Source organism: Zonotrichia leucophrys, chromosome 19, assembly GCF_028769735.1.
Source record: "Zonotrichia leucophrys gambelii isolate GWCS_2022_RI chromosome 19, RI_Zleu_2.0, whole genome shotgun sequence".
Lineage (NCBI taxonomy): Eukaryota > Metazoa > Chordata > Aves > Passeriformes > Passerellidae > Zonotrichia > Zonotrichia leucophrys.
The window spans coordinates 3,289,363-3,308,956 of record NC_088188.1 but is presented as its reverse complement, the minus strand read 5'-3'; the positions used below and the strand labels follow the sequence as shown (position 1 = coordinate 3,308,956).

The following is a 19,594-nucleotide window of genomic DNA, read 5'->3' as shown; positions in this document are numbered from 1 at the left end:
TCAGCACAAGTTAATCTCAGATGTGTATTGTTTTCCCATTAATATTTATGTTGGTATCAACTGGCTGAAGGGTGGTTGGCTTTTTTTTTTTCTTGCTGTTTTACCAATGTTACCGTGAGCATTTACACAACAGCAGAACAATGGCTTTTTATCTCTGAGAACAAAGAAAATAACTTTCATGTCTTTTGACGTAGAATTCCCAGTGGAAGCCTTGCCTAAGTCAGCCGTGCTTACATAAACAAGATAACTGTCTGGATTAAGTCTCATGGACCAGAGCTAATCTTATTTTTAACTGTGAATGTGATCAATAAGGGAAAGAGGATGTGTAGTAACAAATGTCTAATGCAATGAGATGTGCTAAATAGCTCTCTCTTTTTAAAGTCAAGTCATATGTAATGTATTTATCTGGGATATGTTTTCCTCTCTATGCAGGTAGAGGTTTTTTCATTAATACCAATTTCCTTCTCTTTGACATCACCACCCCACTAAGGAGCAGGTTCCCTGGAGCCTACACACCCCAAGCAGCTTTGATGATTTATATACTTGCCATCCTGTACAACAAATTATGTTACCATAGTTTGGCTTCTTAACGAATATTCATTATTATGCAGTCCTTGTTAGGAGCTTACACAGGGGCCAGGGAGCCAAGCTGCTCCTGAAATTCAGCCTTTATCCCAGCACTTCAGAGTGGCAGGCTCTGTGCTCACTGAGCTGCCTGGTAAATAAACCACAGGGCCATATGCATGTCAGCAAGCAGGCTTAGGGTTTGGATTTGTTCTGCACCCAAATCTCACACACCTTAGCTTTTGTGTTTATTTTTTGAGTGTTGGACTTTTTGAGCAAAATATTTGTCTTTGTGACTGGGTTTTGAAAGGAGGCTTCTTAAAAATATCTGTTTTGTGGGATTTGATTCAATGCCTCCTTGAAGAAGGTGAGCAGGAGGTAAAATGACCTAGCAGAGAAGCTGGTTTAAGCCCACACAAGAGAAGCTCATTGTAGGTGTGTGCAGGGAGCTGGAGGTAGCTTAGGTGGGTTGGTCCATGTAACTCCCCTGCTCTCCTGCTCCCTCCCTGGCTGCCAGCATTCTCCAGCTCCTCTGTGGGGTTGTTGGTGTGCCTAACCAGGGCTAATGCTGGGAAAATTCCCACTTTTTTACCCATTTAAATGATGACCTGGGGATAGCATCTACCTAGCACCAGTGCTGTAACTATAGGAATATGACTCAGGCTGCTAGCACTGAGTAACTATTATAATATAAAAAATACTAATAAAAATGCATATACATGTGTATTATGTAGAGCAGGAAGGGCATGTTACATAAAATGGATTAATGGAAGAAGTTTTTTCCATCTCTTTGTTGTTTTGCATAACTGTACAAGAAGAATCGTTCCACTAATCTGGACTTTGACCATATTAGTGTTCTGCAGCTGAAATAAGATTCCCGTGTTCCTTATTCCATTAGAGCTGGTGGAAAAATGCAAATTGTTATCGGTTGTGGTGTGGGTTTTTTGTTAGATTTTTTTTTTTTACAGGAATGTTTTCTTTTAAAGAAATGCAATAAAATGTTTATTTTTAGGCTAGGAAAAAGTGAAATAAAACGATGGGTAAATAGCTCTTGTTTTCCAGCTGGGTATTTTTGTAGAGCTGTAAAGTCACCGAAATTTTTTAGGTGACACCGTAAACCCATGAAATTCTGACACAAACCAGAACACTGCTTTTGATAGGAGAATCTTTTGATGGGAAGGATAAAACCCACTGGGAGATGGCAGGGGTGGGAAGGAGGGGTGGGAAGGAGCTGCCCCAGCTGTGCTGTGCTGACCTGGTGCCTCCAACAGTGCTCGGCTCTGTCCAAGCTGAACGCGGAGGTCGCCTGCATCGCCGTGCACGAGGAGAGCGCCTTCGTGCTGGGCACTGAGAAGGGAAGGGTCTTCCTCAGCGCCCGCAAGGAGCTCCAGGCTGACTTCCAGAAGTTTTGCAGTGAGTATCTGCACCTGCTCCATCTTCCATGGCAAGGTTGGCGCTCCAGCTGTGCCAGCTGTGACTCCTGCTGAGCACAGAGCGGGCACCGCAGTGCTGTCTGTCAGTCCGTGGGGATGAGGGGTGTTTGAAGTGATGGAGGAACTGGGAGGGAGTTGCAGCCAGAGTCCCTTCCCTTCCCTTCCCTTCCCTTCCCTTCCCTTCCCTTCCCTTCCCTTCCCTTCCCTTCCCTTCCCTTCCCTTCCCTTCCCTTCCCTTCCCTTCCCTTCCCTTCCCTTCCCTTCCCTTCCCTTCCCTTCCCTTCCCTTCCCTTCCCTTCCCTTCCCTTCCCTTCCCTTCCCTTCCCTTCATTTTCTCTCCTGAAGCATCCCTGAGGTGGCTCAGGCCTGGATGGCGGCTCTGCTGCCCTGCTGCTGTTAGCCTCCAGCAGTGGTTTTTGAGGACTTAGCAGAAATAGTTTGTCCTGAAGATCCTCCCAGGAGCAGAAAGATTTTCTTGGTCCAAGGCTTTTTTCTTGGTGTTGGAAAAACAGGAATGGATTGGTTGTTGTTGTTGTGGAGTTGCTTGTGTTTTTGAGGGATGAGCAGTGGTGACAGGATATCTTGAGCAGGAGCTGTGTTTCCCCAGTGTCAGATCAGATTCACCAAGGATCTGAGGGATACCTGTGTGTTGCAGGCCTTCTGTCCCAGCTCTGTACCTCTGCCAGTTTCCAAAAAACAGTCTGGGAGCTGAAGGGAGGGTAGGAGCCATTCTGTGAATGTGGACTTTGTTTCTTGGACAGCATCATCCCCAGCATGCTAACTTCTGCTTTCCTCACTCAGTGTAGAAACTGGAATGGGATCTGTTTTTGGTGGTGCTGAGGACACCAGACCCAGATCTGTTCTGCAGTGGGATGCCAGTGATGAGAAATACATGGTGTTGACAGAAACCACATGGGTGCTTAATCCATTGGAGAGATTGTTCAGGAAGGGTTTGCTCTGGTGACACCTGAAGCTGCCCAGGTCTCTGGGTTGTTCAGTGCAGGGCTCTACAGGAGCAGCTCTCTGCCATGGCTCTGCCCAGCCCCTCGTCCTGCTGCCCTGGGCAGCTGCTGGCCAGCTCCACCATTCCATCCTCTCACATCCTGGTTAGTTATCCTCCACTGTGTTCTGCAGGACAGGAGGCATTTGGGAGATGTTTCTTCATTCATGGGCAGCTCTGCAACCACCCTCAAGATGTGGATGGCAGTGGGGTGGCCGAAGGGAGGGAAATCCCTTGTGTTTCCTCAGGCTGAGAGAGGTTGTTCAGTCTGGAGAAGAGAATCCTGAGAGCCCCATCCAGTACTAAAGGGGACTTATGAAAAAGAGGAAGAGTGACTTTTTGCCCAGGCAGATAATGAATAGAACAAGGGAGAATAATAATTTTAAACTAAAATGGGAGAGATTTAGGTTAGGTGTTAGTAAGGAATTCTTCTTTTGGGTGTTAGGAGCTATTTGGATTGGTTGCCCAGAGAAGCTGCAGCTGCTCCATCTCTGGAAGTGTTCAAGGCCAAGCTGGACAGGGCTTGGAGCAATCTGGTCTAGTGGAAGGTGGAATCAGATGGTCTTTAAAGTCTCTTTTGACCCAAACTTGTTCTCTGATTCTGTGATATATCCTGGTTGATGTCCTACTGCTGTGCCAGGGGCAAAGCACCTGGCACTAGATCCTGATTCCCCTCTCTTTGGTTTCATTTATACTTTTGTCAAAAAGAAATAGTCATGTCTGGTTGAAAACAGCAGTCTTGAGGATGGGGTTTGAGTAAAGGGGATGATGCTGCAGACAGGGTGAAATGTGATAACTCTGTCTTGAATTATACAGGCCCAGACTCAACTCCACTCTATAAACCCCTTACAACTGGCACACAGTGGAAAATATTCCTGGAAGTGCCTCTGATTTCTTGCTGCCCTCTTTGAAAGATTGGAATTAATCTAAAGCAGACATCACTTGGAGATGTAAGAAGCCTCTTATCTCTCTGGGACACAGAGCACCCTCCTTTATCTGAGCCTCTGGTCCTGCCTCTCATGATGCAGGGGGGAACTGACAGTGATCAGAGTTAATGTCAGTGCAGGAGGGAGAGGCAGCACTTGGATGATGTAGATGCATTTCACAACCTTGGTAAAATACCCCAAAAAAGTTTACCAGAGCCTGTTTTGCCATGCTGTGGGAGTCCTGTGGAGCTTTCCAGGGGTGGCATGGCTGTTTACTTTGCTGTGTCCAGTTCTGTGTGTGTCCCATGTTGCTCTTGAGCACTCCCTGTGCTGTCCCAGACATGGACTTTTTCCACAGAAGGATCTGTGAGCTCCTTGAGCACCCAGGCAGCATCCAGGCCCGACTGCCAGTAGGAGTCTGTCGAGGATGATGAAGGAATTAGTCCTTTGTCACCGAAAATCCCTTGCAAATTACTGTGGATAGAACAGCAATAATGCATTTGTAGTGTTTAATTTTCTGTGCATTTAGAGATGCAAAGAAGTCAATGCTGAAGATATGCTTTATTTGAGGTTTAATGGGGGAAATTAGCAGGAAATAGCTGGTATTACTGAGCTATGTGATGCTGAAGGGTAAAAAAGCCTCCAAGAAAGGCGGATTTTCTTTTCCTGAGAGATTGAAGGCTAAGCAGATTGAAACCAGAGACTAGAAATGGACTGCCCAATTAGTCATAACTGTTTCAGTCTGGCTGAGTGGGAAAAGCCAGGGAAAACGGGGCAGGCACCGGATGAGTGCTGGCACCACTGCCTATTGCCAGTACCTTTCCCTGCATGTTGGGGCTGCTGGGATCATCCATGCTAGGGGCTGAGGTGGGTGTGAGGGCTGGGACACTTGCATTGTCACCACAGTGACTCCTGTTTTCTCCTCTCCCCCTCAGGAATCCAGCAGAGGAAGGAGCAGGACGCAGAGGTGCAGAAGAAGGCAAAGGAGTGCGGGCAAAGGGTGCTCAGGGTGTCCCCGGACCAGGGATCAGATGTGTACCTCCTCAGGAAGATGGTAGAGGAAGTGTTTGATGTGCTTTATAGTAAGAACCTTCATGCTTCCCTTTGGGGATATGGAATGTCCCTGGGGCTCGCTGAGCTGCCCAGCACTGCCACCAGCTGTGGCTTTCATGCCAGGCCAGCTCCTCGGTGTGGGAGCAGGTGCCTGGTGAAATGGTGAAATGTGCTCCTGTACAGGGTTAGCACTGCAGTGAGATGGGGTTTGGCCACTGCTTCTTCGTTTTCCAGTGCCCCAAACTGAGCCAAAAAAATCCCTGTGCTGAATGAAGCATCCTTTGTGTCCCCTGACCAGGGGAAGCCTCTGATGTGATTTCCAAGCATGCCTTTATCCCTGCCACTGCATCCACAGCAGTTTTCATAGCCCTGTGTTGGAGATCTTCAGATTCACTCTCTCTTTTCCCTGGCAAGTCTATTTAAGAAGAAAACAGATTATTTTCTAGCATGTGGCCCAGCAGCCCCAACTTCCAGAGACGAGGTGGTGCCGTTCCAGCACATGCATCATCCCCAGCAATAAAGCTTTTGCAATTAAATATAGATGACCATATGGCTGCTGGTATGGAACCCAGTGGGTTGCAGAGCTCCTTCCAGGCCCAATCTGCAGTGGCTTGAGCAGCAGCAGCACCTTCTCACTGACAAGGATGCACTGGAACCCCTATGGAGTGGCTGGCAGTAGTGGCCATGCTGCTGGCTCATCCCCTGGCAGCACCTCTACAGCTGTGCTAGTCAGGGTAGGAAAAGCAAATCTGGCTTGGGTAAACAGAGCCCCAGTTATTCCCCCATACTGCTGAGAGGTTGTGTTAGTTCTGTGTGATGCTTTAGGGAGTGCAGGCCCTGTGGCTGCACCAGCTGCAGAACTGGGTGTTTGTTTGTTTCTGGCTCCCCATCACCATCTGAGATTCATGTAGAGCCCTGCTGGGGCTGTGCAGGGCTCCCTGAGTGCCCCTGGTTGTGGATGTGACCTGGGAATGGGCATTCCCACACAACAGGAGCTGCCACCAGCCACACTGGGCTCACATGCAGGATTTGCTGCTGCTGGCTGTTGCTGGCATCTTCCACAAGCTTCACAGACAGGAAAAGGGAGCTTGCATCCCTTCTCCCCTGGGACACGCAGTCACTGAATTTTTCTGAAGCCACTTAAAGGACTTAGAGGCAATATTCCCATTAATGGGAGCAATCAGATCCTATTGCTGCCTACCAAAGGCTGGGCCCAAGGATGAAGGAAGGGATGGTGCAGAAGAGCCAAGGGAACAGAATGAGGAGGGTGTTTTTTGCTGCTCCAAGCTTCAGGTCTCATTGTCCTGCTGCAGGTACAGTGCCAAACTTCACTGTCCTCTTGGGAATATGTGAATTATTAAAATCTGACACACAATAAATATATAATTGCATTAGAAAAGCTTGAACAAGGTGCATCTGCATGGGCTTTATGAACAAGGCAGCCCATCCATTGGATGATTAGTATGGCTTTTTACAGTTTCAAGATGTATGGACGTGTGTGGGGACACATTGGCCATGTCCTCTGCCCAGCATCCTTGGGACAGCAGTTTTGGCTTTGGCACTGGGCGTAATTCTGCCTTTCTTTCTGCTGCTGCTTCAGTAATGTCAGCTGTTTCCATCCTTGAGCCTCTCTGTGGTGAAACCTGACAAAGCTGCTGCTCCCCTCCCTTCACTCCCACTGGGAAAGGCTTCTCCTGGTTGAGTGGGGAGAAGTACACAGGAGACAGCAGATGCCCCAGGGTGATTCTGTTTGTAACACTGAGAGGACTGTGAGAGTTTAACAATTGCAATTCTTAGGATTTTTTTTTTTTATCCTTTCATCAATAAGGATTGGAAACAAAAAATCTTTTAAAATCCTCAGTCAAAAAGATTCCCTCCAGAGCCTGGTAATCTCTGCACCAACAGGATGACTGATTACCAGTGGCTTCTATTAAACAGGCATTAATGATGATTATTGTCTCTTTGGCCAAACCATGAGTCTCTGTGCAGCAGTGCAAGGCTTCTGAAGGTCACCTTGACAATAACACAGTCCCCATAAAAATATGTTTGGGGATTTCTTGAGCATTGGGTTGATAAGGAGCCACTGTGGACATTGGGAGCCTCTCCCAGTCATGGAGAGAGGTGATGAAGGGAGGTGGAGAGCTGCACATTGGGGCAGGGAAACTGTCAGCTTGCAGAAAGTAAACTCATGGTGTCATGGTTCAGAGGCTTATTTTAAAACTTTGGTTATTTGCTTAATTAAAATATTATCAGTCCTCCCTATAAGAAGCCTTAATGGCCTGTGCAAGTTGCACATTGTTAGTTATAATGCATTCCTTCAAAGGACATGGTGAAAAAAATCACTTTTAGCAAGGACTTGCTGGCAGTGTCACAAGATTTGCAGTATTTCTGTAAGATCTTTTGGTTTTGGGTTTTTTTTTTTTTTTAAGATGGGGAAAAAATAAAAGATTGGAAAGCAAATCCACAGTATAAAATCCCTCAATAACTTAAAGGTGCTATAACCTCCTCTGCCTGCCCCTCAGCCTGGAGATGGAGGTGCAGGCACTGTATCATCCCACCAGATGTTCTGCATCTGGACACTGCTTTGCCAGCCAGGTTGCATTCCTGCATGGCTGTTTCTTGTGCTTCATGCTTTCAGCACCATGTTTATTGATCACAGTGGCTTGGGTTGGTTTCCAAAGTAATTTTTCCCCAGAGAGTGGCTTGAGGGTTTTGAAATCCTTCAGAGCAGGCTGTTTTTGTGATGGTGTTTTGCCTGCAAAGTATAGCAGAGCAGCCCTGGTCTGGGCACACAGGCTATTTATCTGGTTTAGAAAATCCCTATATAATGGCAATGCTGCTACAAGGGAAGGAAAAGCAATTTGTACCTGACTCCTTAGGGAGATTTTGGTGGCAGAGGTAAAATGGAGCCAGAGGCACATGGTGGGACTGTGTTGCCAGTGTAGAAGGGAGCAAGTGAGAGTTCTGGGCAGCTGGAGGGGACTGTGCAGTCAAATGTATCAATGTTCAAGCTGTCTGTGAATAGTGGGATGGAGGGAGATTGTTGGTTTTGGTTTTTTTCCTTGTCTGTCAAAGTGAATCAAAGCTGCTTGACAGCAACAGCAATCAAACTGTTTTCCGTTCTTCCAGGAGGTAAAATAAGAAAACTGACTCGAAATGAGGTTCCCAGAATATCTCAGTAAGCATGAGATAAAAATCATTGTGAGCTCGTCTGCCTTCTTTGTCAGCCCTTGGCTCCCTCCCACCTTGCTGATGGCCATGTACCTCACTGGCATATGGCTGGGCAGTCCCAGGGGTGGGCTTGTGCCAAGTGACCCCAACTGAGGATTCTACTGTGAAACCTGAATGATGAGACATCTGTTTATTGGCTTTTATGAGCTTTTTATTAATTAGTGCTTTTAGAAAGGAATTGGAGTGCCTTGCATGCTAAGTGTGAAGGTAGGAATGGGTTTTTTTCTCCTAGTGATCCTGTTGGTATTTCTTGCTCTTGCATTTAGTGCTCCAGCCCAGCTCAGCCATGGTGAGGGGCACAGGGGGTTTGTCAGTGTGTAACTCTGTCCCCTCCCCAGGTGAAGCCATGGGGAAGAGCAGCGTGGTCCCTTTGCCCTACGAGAGGTTCCTGAAAGAGCCAGGCTCGCTGGCAGTGACTGGCTTGCCTGAGGGAATCAGCTTTAAGAAACCCCTGGAGTATGATGTGAAATCCCTGATGGCCATCCTAGAGCACAGCCACAGCATCCGCTTCAGGCTAAAAAGGTAATTTTAATTTTGGGGACCTCCAAGGAGCAGGAGAGCAGCGAGCCCTTGGGATGGTGGCACAGGCCAGGAGGGTCCCTCCCATGTCCCAGCTTCTCCTCAGGACCCACAAACCTGGGTCCAGCCATGCCAAATGCAGCCTTGCACAGAGATTTGTTCGTATTGGGGGGCTTGAGTCCATTTCAGGCTCATTTCTATAAAAAGTGTGTGTAAACATTCACATTAACTGCATCTTTTTATGTGTCTCTGCCAAAATTTCCACTGCGGTAAGCTAAGTGCTTTCTGTCTCCAGAGGGATTTCCAGGGTAAATGCTGCAAGTGTCTTCCCAGGCTGAAATGGGTTTTTTAATGCCAGGCAAGGAGGGAAGTGGGGGACTGCAGCAGAGCAAACTCCCCCTTTTGGCCACATTTATACAAGGGGTTCAGTAGTTTTAGGTGCATTTCCCCTGCATTTGCCTTGCTGGCAGCACCTCAGATCCATTCAGAAAAATGCTGAGCATGACCAAATACCTCCTCTAAAGGCTTGATGCTTCTGGAAAATCAGGCTGAGACAGCTAAAAGTAGGACACGCAGAATTTGTGCTGTCTGTGAGCTTGTGGCTCCCTGTCTCATGTGGAGCACGTTGGTTTCTTCAGTCTGAAACTCATTTGCAGGCTGACTGAGCTCCCCCTTGAATGTGCCATGGGTGCTGGGGGCTGGCATAGGCAATGGAGCCAAGTGATTTGTGGTCATAAAAGGTTTTACCCCTTAAATGCACCGGGCATGGAGCTGTGCAGCTTGGTCCTAGCTAAAAAAAAATGCTCTGAACTAACCAGCTTTGACTAACCAGCTCCACTTTAAGAAGACAAGAACCATTTAGGTGCCTGAAGATGCTCAGGAGTTTGAGTGATGGATGTAACTTGTGAATCACAGAACAGAACTACAGAATGTTTTGGGTTGGAAGGGACCTTAAAGATCATCTCGTTCCAAGCCCTTGCTGTGGTCAGGGATGCCTTCCACCATCCCAGGCTGCTCCAAGCCCCATCCAGCCTGGCCTTGAGCATTTCCAGGGATGGGGCAGCCCCAGCTTCCCTGGGCAACCTGTGACAGGGCCTCACCACCCACACAGGGAAGAATTTCTTCCTAATATCCAATCCAAACCAACCCTCTTTCAGTTTGACACCATTCCCCATTGTCCTGTAACTCCCTGCCTTTGTCAAAAGTCCCTTTCCAGCTCTCCAGTACCTTTGGGTAATGGGAGGCCAGAGTATGTTCTCCCTAGAGCCTTCTCTTCTTCAGAGTGGACAATCTCAACTCTCTCAGCTCTCCAAATAGGAGAGGTACTCTAATGGTCTCCTGTAATGGTGCTCCTCAACAAGAAGCCTGGCAGCTGGTGGTGTCCCACCCTCCCAGGCATGGCTCTTCTTCCCCACCCACATCCTTTCTTGTTGCACCTTAGCACTGCCGTGGGCTCAAAGGAACCTGTTTTTCCCTCCTCTTCTCCCTTCCTTCCCCTCAGGCCAGCAGATGAGCCCAGCCGAGAGCCCAACCCCAACATCGAGTTAACTTGTTCCTCCCTCGCCTCCAAGGGCAGCCGGGACTCTGGTGCCAACAACGGCCCCGTGGCCAAACCCAGCTCGCAGGACGCCCCCTCAGCCATTGCCATCACCAACTTCCTCTACGGCGTCTCTCTGCCCGGCCCTGTCGCCATCGACCTCAAGCAGGAGGCGTCCTCGGGCCTGCCCGGGCCCACGGCGGCGGCGGGCGAGGCGCTGCTGGGCCGGCCGGCGGCAGAGCTGAAGGTGCCTTCCTCACAGGAGTACAGCGACTGCTGTGGTAATAGCCTGGAGTGTGCTCTCCCCTCAGGGCCCGGGGCACTGCCCCGCCTGGCCCTGCTTGGGGGTGTTGGAATTTCTGGGGTGAAAACCAGCCTAGAGCTTGGCCTGTGTGGGAGTGAGCAGAGCCCCTGCCATGCTGCACTGCCACAGCCCTTCCCTGGGTGCCTGTAGCAGGATACTCCTCTCATTTTGCCCCAAGTGGCAGGCACACCTCTGGTTTTTGCCCCAAGTTGTTGTCTTATAGTACAAGAGTTCTATTGTCATTACATTGTAAGGGTTCCATATTGCTAGAGCTTTGTACCTCCTTAATGTTTCTTGTAGGCAGCTCCTCTAGGCACTGACTCTTCCTTGTCCTCACAGCAGCCAACCAGTCTACTCTTTTATAACACTCTTCTGACTGGCTACAGGTGTGGCCTGTTAGCATCAGGCCTGCTCCTAACCCTTAGTAATTGGCTCAGCTGCAACTCTTTAGGGGGTAAGATTACATTCTATGTTCTATCCCCCTACAGCAAGTGGCAGGGCACACCTCTGGTTTTGCCCCAAGTGACAGGCACACCTCTGATTTTGCCCTAAGTGTCAGGGCACACCTCTGTATTTGGGGCAAAAACAGAGGTATGCCTGTTTCTGGCAGAACCAGGAGAACCTAGAAGGGGTCCCACCTATGTGGGAGATTTCTTTGTCTGAAGCTGGTAATGGCTTTTTTTTTTTCCCCAAATGGCAGGCACACCTCTGTTTTGCCCCAAAATGACAGGGGCTGCACCACCAGGCCAGAAGGGCATCTCCCCAAAAGGGAATGGGGATGGCAGGGGTTGATCTGGCCAGCACCACACCCAGGTGTCACAGGCCAGGGTGCATGGAGGACAAACAGAAGGGGTGGTAGGGGACAGCACTCAGGGTCTTGCTGTGGTGTCTGGAGCACTGGTCAGGCTCTCATCAGCCCTTTCTCCTTGTCTCAGGTGTCACAGGCCAGGGTGCATAGAGGAGACACAGAAGGGGTGTCAGGGGACAGCACTCAGGGTGTTTTTGTGGTGTCTGGAGCACTGGTCAGGCTCTCATCAGCCCTTTCTCCTTGTCTCCCCTCTTGTCCAGGACAGAAATCATCAGTCTCCGGGGGTCCCCTGATCCAGAATGTGCACTCATCCAAGCGCATCCTCTTCTCCATCGTCCATGACAAGACAGGTCTGTGTCCTGCTCCAGCACTAAGGCAGCTTTCCTGAATTCAAGGTTTCCCCTCACCACATCTCTCTCCAGCAGTCTCCCAGCCCTCTCCATGCTCTGCAGGGACCTGGCAGTGCTGGAGGGGATTAATCACATTGGAACCATCTCTGCTCCAGTCCATCCCTGCCATGCCAAGATGCTGCTAGTGGTCATTTAGCACTGCTGGCTGGCTGGGAATTCCCATCTCTGCTTCCTGCACAGGGACCAAGGCATGGCTTTGGGAAAGGCTGTTTTGCCCCAGCTGCAAACAGCACATTCCTGCTGAAAAGTTGGCATTATTTCCAAATTACTGAAAGCCACTAGTCCCAGTGGGACTCTGCAGCAGTGCCTGGGGGGATCAGCAGTGGAGAGGAGACTGCCATTTTCTCACCTCCACTGCACCCAAGGGAAATGCAGCCTAAAATCCCCTGCCTGCTTTGAAGAGGAGAAAAAAATATGGGTGGGAAGGTTGGGAAAGAGGAGAAGACAGAAAAGATGCACTTGTGAAAGGTCTGTACCTTTCAAGGGTTCATTCCAGGTGAAGTTGGCTCTGTCCATGAGGGTCTTTCATTCCAGGGCTGAGAAATTTTATGGGGTCATTTCTTAGGAATCTGCACGTGCCAAGGAGAGTGCTTAGGTCAGGGGTTGGAGAAACCAAGACCTTATCTACTAGCCTGGCAAAATTCTCTCAGGAGCAGGGAAATAATTTTTGAAGTCTTGTTCCTGCTTCGCAGCACTTTGCAGGAGAAAAGTGCATCTGCTGTGTATGAACCATATGGAAGTTTCTTATTTCTTGTATTTTGTTTTGATAGATAAGTGGGACAGTTTTATAAAAGAAACTGAAGACATCAACACCCTTAGGGAGTGCGTGCAAATTCTTTTTAACAGCAGATATGGTGAGTAGGAGTTAATATCCCATTATGCATCTGCAGTGCTTGTGGATTGCATATCATTATATAGCAATCATTTTTGTTCCCTAACACAGCAGCAGAAGCCATATGCTAGAGCTCCCTGCTCTTCCTAACACATTTAGCTCAGCAGCTCCAGTCTCCTGAAGGTTATGTCAATATTTCTGTTTGGAGCCCCACACCATAGTCAAGGAATTTATAACTGGGCTGTAAAACAGCCCTGTCTGGGAATGTGGCAAGCTGAATCTCGGGCATCAGGAATGGTGGCATGGGGCCCTTTTACATACATGTGGCAGGTAAAAAGAAGGTGGTTGTTGTTGCAGCTGCTTTTTTTCTCCATCTGCATGGCTTGCCTATGTTGTTGGTGCTCCCTTTGCTATGGGCAGTGGGGCAGGTGGAAGCTTGGGAAATCACTTGGGGCTGCTGGGTCCTTCAGCTGTGCCATCCCTCTCAGGCTGTAATTTGTGAGTTACAGATGGGCTGGAAATGAGTGCTGTGTCACCTGTGAGTTGTGCATGGGCTGGAGACAAGCCTTTAACATGTGATTTATAGATGTGCTGGAGTGTGTCCAAAAGGTAACAGAGCTTAGGAAGAGTCTGCAGCACGAGCCTGATGAGGAGCAGCTGAGGGAGCTGTGGGGGCTCAGCCTGGAGAAAAGGAGGCTCAGGGGGGATCTTCCCACTCCCTACAATTAGCTGAAGGAGGTTGTAGCCAGGTGGGACTCAGTTTCTTCTCCCAAGTGACAAGTGATAGAATTAAAGGGAATTGCTTCAGGCTGCTCCAGGGAAGGTTTAGATTGGACACTGGGGAAAATCTCTTCACTGAAAGGATGGTCATGCACTGGCACAGGCTGCCCAGGGTAGTGATGGAGTCACCATCCCTTGAAGTGTTCCAAAAAGCATATGGACCTGGCACTTGGGGACATGGTTTGGTGAACATGCTGCTGCTGGGTTAAAAGCTGAAATCAATCTTAGAAGGTTTTTCCAACATTAACAATTTTATGATTCCACATGCTGTGCAGCTTGTGAATCATGGAGCTCACAAACCTGCTGGGGTGGGTCACAAGGAGTTTGGGAATGATATTTGGGCCAGCTCACTCCTGGTTTGAGCATCACTGGGTATGTTTGGGAGTTTTGGAAGACACTTCTCTGTTTACTGCTCCTTTCCTTTTTGTCCCATTTCCATGGGAGAGCTGCTCCTGGAGCTCACTTTCTGGGACAAGCAGAGAAGAGGGAAAAAGGCATTTGCTCTGCTTGAGTTCAAGCCCTCACACCTTTGTTTTAGCATATGTAGAAAACAAAGCCCTGGTGTAAATGAAAGCCATGTGTTCATCTTGCAGCTGAAGCCTTGGGGTTGGACCACATGGTCCCTGTGCCATACAGGAAGATTGCCTGTGACCCCGAGGCTGTGGAGATCATTGGCATCCCAGACAAAATCCCTTTCAAAAGACCTTGCACCTATGGGGTCCCCAAGCTCAAAAGGATCCTGGAGGAGAGGCACAACATCCATTTTGTCATCAAAAGGTGGGTGGCAAGGACAGCAAAAGGAAGTGTGTGGCTCAAGGGTGTCAGGGGTTTGAGCTGTGCTCCCTCCATGCTCACAGGGTTTGTTTTGACACCAAAAACTCATTTCACTCTATTCCATAAGACAGCTCTTTCTCCCTGCAAACCTCTAGTTTTCATCTCTCTCCCTTTCTGCAAGGATGTGGCAGAACTGGCTGTACCATGATGACCCCCAAGCTCTGCCACCATTTTAAGTGATCATGGGCACCAAACTTTGCCAGTGCCACCCACCCCAAACATTTGAAGGTGGTTACAGCACCTTCAGTGACGTTTGGTGGATGGGAGCAATGCCCCTGGGTGGAGGGAGGAACAGTCATACTCTCACAGGGATTCCCATCCACCTTGTTTTTCACTGATCACTTGTGCACATCCTCTGTATCTGCTGATAAGAATCCAGGTGTCTGCCTTTCCACTGGGTAGGAGGAGTGGATATATTCCTAGTTATCACTGTGCTGTGCAACCTCTCTTTGCTTCTCTGTCAGGAAAACCTGCTCTATAATACATTGATTTATCCAGTCCCTGCCTGTGCAGCACTTGTGTTGTTCCATGCCTACAGGTGTGAAACTACAGCACAGAAAAATCCTAGACAAGGCTCCCAAAGGGGCTAAAATCAGCAACATTGAGGGAATTCAGGCATCCTGAAAGGGATTAGCTTTCCTGATGTCAGTTGGTAGAGAAGCCACTTTGTCCTGCTTTGTCCAGGCTGGATCAGGCTGTGGGATGTGGCTTGGACGTATTTTGCTCCTATGAGCAAAGTTTGGGTAGCACCAAAATAAAATATTCAGGAGATAAGGGACACCCTGGCCAATAGTCTGCACTGGAAATTGAAGATCCAGTAACAGCTACTTTGGTCTCACTGTTTCTTTTTGTAAAACCAGCTGATTTAGTTGCAGCTTCATTTAATAAGTTAAATTAAGACAATGACTTATAAGCAGATTTAGAGGTGCTTTAGTTAAAAAGCATATGCCATAAGGCTGCTTGGCTGCACAACAGGCTAAAAGGCCTTTTTTTAGCTGAAAAATTCATTCAGTATTTTTAGAGAATGAAAAAAATTACTAGTTTGACTTGGTTTAATGCTATTCATTAATTAAACCTCCAACTCAGTCATTAGCAGCATCTATTTCTAATTCTTTTTTTTTCCTTCTCTCCTAGGATGTTTGACGAAAGAATTTTTACAGGTATGTTCTCCAAATCCTTTGATTTATTGCCCACAGAATTGAAAGGTTATCCAGAGAAGCAGAGTTGAAATAATGTCACTGTAAGCAGAGGAAGTGCAGGACACATGCAGTTAGAAGAAGGAGAAGCCTTGTCTGTGCCCTACACCAGGACATGCTGAGATTGCCTTTGCCTGGGATCAGTGCAAGCTCTGTACTCCCCTGAAAAATTGAGTTGTGAAGGTTTGAGTGAGAATTCCTGGTGTGTGAGGCTGGGCTGGCTCCTGAATCAGGCTGAGCCACAGCAGAGGCAATATCTGTAATTTCAAGAGGAAGAAAATTACTGCTGTGTTCCTCACTGGTAAATTATTCTTTCTTTGACTTTCTTTGCTCTGTGTTTTTACTTCTTTTTTCTCTGAGCTGGAGAAGGCAGACAAATTCTTTACTGTGAGGGTGGGCAGGCCCTGGCACAGATTTCCCAGAAAAGCTGCAGCTGCCCCATCCCTGAAAGTGTTCAAGGCCAGACTGGATGGGGCTTGGAGCAATCTGAGATTGTGGAAGGTGTCCCTGCCCATGGCAGGGGAGGAACAAGGTGGTTTAAGGTCTCTTTCAACCCAAACCAATCTGTGTTTCCATGATAAATGCTTCTTGGCAGATACAAGGAGGCAGGTACCCATGCTGTCAGACTCAGCCCACTGCAGCAGTGTCCTCACACACACCTGGAATATGGCATTGCCTCCAGATTTATCACACCTGGGTCCTGGATTGCCTGGGCTTGGCTCACGAGTACAGACATGTTTTGGGGTGTTGTTTTGTTTTTTCCCCTTTTCCCCCCAAGCTGCCAACTGCACATGCTGGTAGCTCTCCAGACACCTTTTTCCCAGATATCTCTGCCAGCCAGGTTATCACTCTTGCCCCACTCAGCCCCAGCCCTGAGAGTCCTCCCTGAGCCTGGTGAGATTGGGGCCACCCAAAACAGGCTGGAGCCACCAGCAGAACCTGGAGGGGGTCCCACCTACATGGGGGATTTCTTCGTCTAAAGCTGGAAATGGCTTTTTTTTTTCCTCAAGAAAAGGATTTCTTTAAGCTCTAGCCCATCCCCAAGGGATGGAGCACTGAGCTGTGTTTTGGGGTGCTTGAATTTTCCTGCATAATGCCTGCATGGTGTCTGGGGGAGGCATCATGTACATGTGCAGCTCCAGACCTGTGCTCTGGGCTTGTGGGTTACATGGTAGGCAGATGCAAGTGGATATTTGGAGATGAGGAAGCAAACCCAGCAGAGCTGAGGTGGGTGACAGCCCCACTCTCCTGACAGCTCCCTGCAGGGCTACCAGAAGCAAAACCCATTAAACCTGGCACTCTGTGGTTTGTGTCAGCACATCAGCTTGTGCAAAAAAACCCCTCATCTGCTGAGTCAGGAGGTGCCATTTTTGCAAAGACATTCTTTTCTGAGTGGAGCTGTATTTTAAGTTGCCATTTGTGAAGTATCCCAAAGCTTCCCCATAAAGTTTTGCTCACCCTTTAATTAAAATACCCACCACTGCTTGGAAACCTATTTTTGTTACTCCCCTGGGTAGCAGCTTCAGGCAGGCTGTGCTGGTGCAAGAACAAGATTTGGTTCATAGAAAGCACAAATTAAAAGGAGCCTTTTGGACTGTCAGTAGATAAATAGTGTTTTTAAGGTTCTGTGTTTCTGCTGATCCTATTGCCAGAGCCCTGCCCTTTCTCACAGGCTGGAACAAAAAGGAAAGTGGTATCAGGTTCCCATAGATGGAATATGTTTTAGAAGGGTGAGGATACATTAATGGTGCTTTGAGACCAGCAAAGGGCTTTGATAACAGCTGTTTAACAAGACACCTTGTGGTTTCTGCAGCCTCACAATGGAGTCTCACTCTCTCATTCTTCAGCTCTTTGCTCACTTCCCTGCCTGATTTTATTTCCTACTCTGCCTTCAGATTACTCTTACCATCTCCAAGGTCATTGATGAGGCTTCATTTCAGCTCCTTTCAGGCTGCTGAGGAGCAGGGAAGGGAGAGAGGAAGTTTTTCATGGTGGCAGGTTGCTTCTGTCCCTCTCTGTATCACTGTGACAGAGATTTCTCCTGCTGCTTGGTGGGCTTGGAGCTGTGAGACAGGGCTGCCTGTGTCTCTGCTACTCTGTGTTTTGCCAAGCTGGCATTCAGTGCAGCACATCCCCTCCCTTGGGGCAGGGCTCTCCCCACTTCAGAGCTTGCTTCTAGAGCAGTGGGATATTTCTGGGTTTTCTGACCTTAGTTCCTACCTCTTGGAATCCTTATCCTATCAGCCAGCCCTTTCTGGAGATGCTCTTTTTTGGCAGGCCTTCCCAGCACACTCATAGCTATGGAGTGGTTTAAACAAATGTCCTGCTAATATTTTAACATGTGACCCCAGTGGAATCAGCATCTTTGCAAGCAGGTGACAATTGAAAACCTGCTCCCCTACCCTGACCTCAGCTCTGGGGCTAGGAGGGGAACTAGCTGCAACATTGGCACCTCCAGTTGCTAATCCTGGTTTTGCTTTTCTCCCAAAACCCACTCTGCACACCTGGCAACAGGAAGCAAATTTACCAAAGATCCAACCAAGCTGGAGCCCTCCAGCCCTCCCCGGGAGATCTCCCCCGAGCCTCACCGTGGGGCCACGCTGGAACTGGGGGGGACCTCTCAGGCCAACAGCAGGTAAGTGGGACTTCTGTCCCTGTTCCCTGTAAAGTGACATCCCTCAGAGAGTCATTAATGTGCACAGCAGGTCACTGATGTGTTCATCAGTAATGCCCAGTGGTGTAGGGGGATACAGTGTGGGAAATGAAGGTGGTTTAGACTGTAATCTTATTCCCCAACAAGCTGCAGCTGGACCAATCACTAAACATTAGGAGCAGGCCTGATGTTAACAGGCCACACCTGTAGCCAATAAGAACAGTGGTATAAAAGAGTGGATTGGTGGCATCTGAAGTCAGATGACAAGTGCAAGGACCAGGAACAGTCAGTGCTTAGAGGAGATGCCTGTGAGAAACATTTGAGGAGGTGTGATGCTCTGGTGATATGAAATCCTTGCACTATAATGATAATAGAACTCTTGATATATAAGATAACACAGTGGGTGCAGGAGGGTGCCATGAGTGTGATCAGTAAGCTGGAGCATCAGGGAGGTGTTGGAAGACCATAATGGAAAGGTGAGAAGCTAAACTGGTGCTGCTTTCCTACCTGCCTAAAATCCCACTGCAATGGGGTAGTCATTTGATCAGCACAGGAGGAGGGCAAGCAGCCCCATCTTTTTGCAAGCCAAAAGTTTGGAATCATTCATTTTGAGCAAAACTGATGAAATGAGGGCCATGCCTGGGATTATCTGCTGGAATTCTCTCTGGTGTTAATGCATAACCTAAAGGATTTACCCTCAGCCCACACTGTAACAACATCCTGCTCATTAAGTGTTGCTTGTTTAGAAAGCTCACAAGGAGCCTAACATTTAATGAAGATGGGGTTATGCAGTCCAGCAGGGCAGGAGATGTTTTATGAGAGTACCTCTTTCTGTTACAGCTGTGCCATGAGCTAGACAGGTCCAAAACATGCTGGCAGCACCTGGAGCAATTATCACATAGCATACAGCTTTCCAACCCAGACTGGGAGATCCAGGAGCTGTTTGTCTCTTTATAGCCCAGTTTCCTTCATTCTTAACTCAGTGGAAGCAAGGTATAATTTAACCTCTAAAAGGAAGAGAGGCAGGGTAGCAGTTTGTAGCATTATGAACTGCTATAAGACAAGGAACCTTCTCCCAGCCTTGCTTCACACAAGTGGAGTAAAGAATGCTCCTCAGCTTCTCTGGCACAAAGCCTCACTGCCCAGCACTGACAGCTCCACCAGCTGGGCTTCAGACAGAGCTCTGTGGTTGCTGAGCTGTGCAGATGAGGATGGGGAAATAAGGTAACTTGTCTTTGTCCCATCCATGCCATCTCCTGGGTTCCTGTCCTTTCTTGGCTCTTTGATGACATGAACCTGAGGTTGGGTCTCTTCTGGTTCTCCCCAGTGCTGTTTCAGGTTTGCTCCCTTGGCTGTGGCTGCTGCATGCCCCTAAAGCATGTCTGGGACAGCAGAACCTCCATGAGTGAGCCTCCAATATGAAATAACAAAACTTCAGAGGGCAGAGACCTCTTGAGCTGCCCAGTCTGCAGAGCTGGCGTTTGTCTCCAGCTCTCTGGGTATCTTCATCTTCA

General features: G+C 48.4%; 1 protein-coding gene across 4 annotated transcripts in view; it reads left to right on the top strand.

Annotated features, from left to right (window-relative positions):
• Window positions 1-19,594, top strand: part of GTF2IRD1 (GTF2I repeat domain containing 1) — a 69,975-nt gene that overhangs the window by 21,047 nt on the left and 29,334 nt on the right. For all 4 annotated transcript variants that reach the window (XM_064729044.1, XM_064729047.1, XM_064729048.1 and 1 more), the window contains exons 3-11: window positions 1,836-1,977; window positions 4,859-5,005; window positions 8,546-8,729; window positions 10,228-10,544; window positions 11,636-11,725; window positions 12,556-12,639; window positions 13,991-14,174; window positions 15,366-15,391; window positions 17,942-18,062. In XM_064729044.1, the coding sequence (XP_064585114.1) occupies window positions 1,836-1,977; window positions 4,859-5,005; window positions 8,546-8,729; window positions 10,228-10,544; window positions 11,636-11,725; window positions 12,556-12,639; window positions 13,991-14,174; window positions 15,366-15,391; window positions 17,942-18,062 (1,295 nt within the window). The remainder of the gene's footprint in view (window positions 1-1,835; window positions 1,978-4,858; window positions 5,006-8,545; window positions 8,730-10,227; window positions 10,545-11,635; window positions 11,726-12,555; window positions 12,640-13,990; window positions 14,175-15,365; window positions 15,392-17,941; window positions 18,063-19,594) is intronic.